Below are 4,399 nucleotides of genomic sequence, written 5' to 3'. Positions count from 1 at the left end.
TCCAGTAGCAGGACGAACACGTGTGTGCCTCCAAGCAGCAAAGCCGACAGGGTCCAGCAGTGGGCATGGCAGCACGAATGAGCAGGAAACTCCACCCTTGAGCAAGCAGGTTCAAGCAGGTGGGGGAAGGGAGACCACAGAAGAGAGGGTCTTTTGTAGCCCCGACTAGCCTCAAACTTCCTGGGGAATCAAGGGTGACTCTGAACTTGTGATCCTCCTGCCTCCATCCCTTTGTGTTAGGATTCCAGGCTTGCTCAGTTGACGGGTAGGGTGCCTGCACAGGACATGGATGGCCCTGACTCAGTCACCACTATTCTAAAGAGGAAGCAACTCACACTTTGCCTTTAGCAGTCTTGGTTTTTGGATAAAGCAGAGGCACTTTGGAAATGTTAGTGACAGCAAATGCTATTTTAACAAAAGAGCTGCCTTTAGGGTCCTAGGCCAGCTTAAAACCCAGGGATCTTTCCATTTCATCATAGTCTTGCTAGGTGATGAGAGCTTAAAAAGTTATTTCTTTTTATTTAATTGAAGAGTTGTTGGTACAGGGTCTCATGTAGCCCAGATTAGCCTCTAACTTCCTATGTAGTTTAGGCTGGCCTTGAACTCTTGCTTGTAATTCCTGAGGTCTAGGGCTACAAGCTCCACCATGTCCGACCTAAGACTTTTTTTTTTTTAAAGATTTATTTATTTATTATATATAAGTAAACTGTAGCTGTCTTCAGACACTCCAGAAGAGGGTGCCAGATCTCGTTACGGATAGTTGTGAGCCACCATGTGGTTGTTGGGATTTGAACTCTGGACCTTCGGAAGAGCAGTCGGGTGCTCTTACCCACTGAGCCATCTTGCCAGCCCTTTTTTTTTTTTTTTTTTTTAAATGAGAGAAAATCTGGAAATGGTAGAAAAGATACAATAGCAATGCTTGGTTTCTGACATGGGAGAGTCCTCCCTGCATTGCCCAGGCTGGTCTAGGACTCACAGTTATTTTGGCCAGTCACCCAAAAGCTGAGGTTGGCTAGCAAGACTGTGGGAACAGGACTGAGGGTTGTGGGTAAGAGGCAACGGAGTCACGTGACGAATCCCAGGCCATCAGACTTTGGAAACCAGTATCAGGGTGAAGATCTGAGTTTCGCACGGCCCATAAATTTATGTACGGTGTTTGAGCCAATCCCAAGGCTAGACCATTGGCCAACCATATCTCACCACATCGTGCTCCAATGAAAGTCCTGCTTAATGAGGTAACTCAGGAGTGGGGACAGTATTGTCACCGTGAAAATGGGAGAAGCAGCCACTCCCTGGCCTCGGTTCTTTTTTGCTGTCTTGCTGGGAGCTATCTTAGATCTCAAGTCACTCTTGTCTGCTTTATGTTTGGATGTATGCTTGTATGTGTGTGGCCATGCATGTAGTGGTCTGAAGGCAACTCACAAGATGTTGTTCTCTCTGTCCACCCTGGGTTTGCTTGGCGGCAGGCACCTTTAATCACTGGGCCATCTCACCACTCTGACAAGACTTACCTGGGTCAGCTTTATATTAACTACTGACATCCTTAGAGTAAACATGACCAAAAACTTATTTTCAAACTAGTATGCTATTCCTTCTTTTTCTAGGAAGTTATTTGGAGGCTGACTGAAATAATGAGCAACGTGGAGCTGATAATGACTCGGTATAATATCGACAGCATGTCCCCTGGGAGGAAGGGCTCCATCTCAGAAAACCAGAAAAAGAAGAGAAAGGTTTTCTTAGAAAAGATTGCCACAGTTATGACGAACGTTGACCTTAGAGAAAGGACTCTCTCCAAGATTCTGTCCTGGCTAGAAGAATGGAGTAAGTGTGTAGAAGGCTCCAGAGGGAAGGAGCAAAGTTAAGGAAAGAGGAGAGAAGTTAAATCAGGAGGGACATGGAAGGACTGGCTACATCAAGGAGGAAGACCCAGCTGTGGGAGGGAAACAAACTCGAGGCGTTTAAACCTGTTATATTTTCATAACTTACTGATTTAACTTGTTTGGGTTTATATTCCAAGTCTCTTCCTATAAAAGGGAAAAGGCTCAGGATAACAATAAATACAAGATGACTTAAAAAAGATTTATGTGTTTGTTTGTTTGTTTGTTTATGTGAGTACACTGTAGCTGTGCAGATGGTTGTGAGTCTTCATGTGGTTGTTGGGAATTGAATTTTCTAGAACCTGTGCTTGCTCTGGTTGGCCCTGCTTGCTCAGGTCAACCCAAATACAAGATATCTACTCCCCAGTGGAACCATGTTGTATAGTTACAAATTATCCTAAGGCTCTGTGGATATGTTTAGTTTGTTTCCTCCGTAATGGCTTTCTTTTCTCCTCCTCAAGATCTTATTCTGTCGGAGGTGGCTGCCATCGACATGGATGAATATCACCACTGGATTGTGAAGATGGAGCTGATACCAGACATGCTGAAAAGGATCAACAATAATGTCGACTCTCTGATTCAAATGACCTTATTACTCATGGAAGAGAAGAAGAGAGCGAAGAAAAGAACATGTAAGGGTGCTTTGTGACACTTGGGAATGGAGTTTAACTTTTTACCAAAATATAGCTCTGTTGGGGGATGGAGAGATGGTTCCTTGGTCAAGAGCATAGGTGTTTTTCCAGAGGACCTGAGTAACATTCCTAGCACCCACATGGTAGCTCACACCATCTGTAGCTCTGGTTCCAATGGGAACCAATGCCTTCTTTTGGCTTCTTCAGGCTCTGGCATGCACATGGTGTCCAAACATACATGCAGACAAAACTCTCATACACATAAAATTTATTGACATATAATTCACATTCCATAAAATGTACATGTATCAAATCCCCAGATGTTTCCATAAATTCATAGTTGCTGTGGGGTGATCAGCACCCTCATCCCCCATGGCAGTGATGCTGGTGGTTGAACTCAGTCTCATGGGTTTTGAGGCAAGCCACACCCATAGCCCATGGTAGTCCTTTTTTGGGGGGGGGCAGGTTTGAGACAGGGTTTCTCTGTATAGTCCTGGCTGTCCTAGAACTTACTCTGTGCCCCACCACTGCCCAGCAGTAGTCCATTTTTAAAGCATTTCTACTATCCAAAAAGATATGTCTGTTCATATGTCTGTCTTTATTCTTATCCACAGTTGTGGACAACCATCTATTTTGTCTCAATAAATTTGTTTTGACTATTTTATATAGACATCATATTATATGTGTGTATGGTCCTCTGTCCGCCTGATTCTCTCGAGGGCATCAGACTAAGGAGGGCAAAGCAGAGGCAGGGTCGGGGATGCCGGGAGCGTTAGAGCTCTTAGAAGAGAAGTAAAAAGGTTTGAGTGGCTTGTGCAAGGCAGGCAGCCAGCGTCCTTGGATCTCTCATCAGCTACAGCTGCAAGCAGAGGCAGAGGCAGAGGTGGCAATGTGCAGACACTCTGATTTGAGCCTCTGCAGGCAGCAAGAGCCTGGCCAGGCAAGTGGGTCCATCATCTAGCAATGAATGCTTTGGGAGAGAGAACTCTTCCCCAGGTGTTACCACTCAGTAAAAACAGCCATTCTCAGACGATCCTCCATCCTCCATGAAATAACTTGTGCCCTTTATTTCAGGTGGACAGGGTCTATGTGAACCTTGGAGAGTGGGTGGGACTTAGGGGTAGATGTTTCCTATTGGATCTGTTTGAGATGTTAGTGATGCTCTTATTTGAATGGGGAAGGCCTCCTGGTGCTACGTCACGTGACTGACTACCCATGGTCCTCTCATCTGTGTGTTGTGGTGACTTGTTCCAGAGCAGGTACAGAGGCAGGTAAGGACAGCTCCACTCCTGCACTTCTCAAATCTCTGAGATTCCCAGGTTTGAGCTCACTCAGCCTTACCAGTTCTTATGACTGTCAGGTGGCACCGTCCACTTGCCCTACATGTGGGTTTTTGTTTAGTTGAGACAGAGTCTTGCTATGTAATCCAGGCTGGTCTGGAACTTGAGATTCTCCTGTCACAGCCCTCTAGAGGCTGGGATTATAGACCGGAGTTACTACATCTTCCTGTATGGGTGGGTAGTCTGTGCTGCCTGTCTTCCTCAGCAACATTGTAGCACACAATGATAACCCAATCCTCCCAATTTAGCCTTCAGTGAGTTTCCAGACACACCACATCTTACTGTCCTGGTCACCTGTTGGTGGATATTTGAATGTTCTCCATGTTTGGCTTTTTTTTTTTCAAGATTTATTTATATTATATAAGTATACTGTAGCTGACTTCAGACACACCAGAAGAGGGCGTCAGATCCCATTATGGATGGTTGTGAGCCATGTGGTTGCTGGGAATTGAACTCAAGACCTCTAGAAGAGCAGTCAGTGCTCTTAACCTCTGAGCCATCTGTACTGGCTGGTTTTATGTGTCAACTTGACACAGGCTGGGGTTATCAC

The 4,399-nt window shown here is 45.3% G+C and overlaps 1 protein-coding gene across 1 annotated transcript in view; it reads left to right on the top strand.

Annotated features, from left to right (window-relative positions):
• Fam186a (family with sequence similarity 186 member A) overlaps positions 1 to 4,399 on the top strand; it is a 46,876-nt gene that overhangs the window by 9,636 nt on the left and 32,841 nt on the right. Inside the window, exons 2-3 of the mRNA XM_021182797.1 lie at positions 1,605 to 1,821; positions 2,339 to 2,509. Coding sequence (XP_021038456.1) covers positions 1,605 to 1,821; positions 2,339 to 2,509 — 388 coding nt within the window. The remainder of the gene's footprint in view (positions 1 to 1,604; positions 1,822 to 2,338; positions 2,510 to 4,399) is intronic.

Source organism: Mus caroli, chromosome 15, assembly GCF_900094665.2.
Source record: "Mus caroli chromosome 15, CAROLI_EIJ_v1.1, whole genome shotgun sequence".
NCBI lineage: Eukaryota > Metazoa > Chordata > Mammalia > Rodentia > Muridae > Mus > Mus caroli.
Note: the sequence above shows the minus strand (reverse complement) of the source record. Positions and strands in the feature narration are given on the sequence as shown.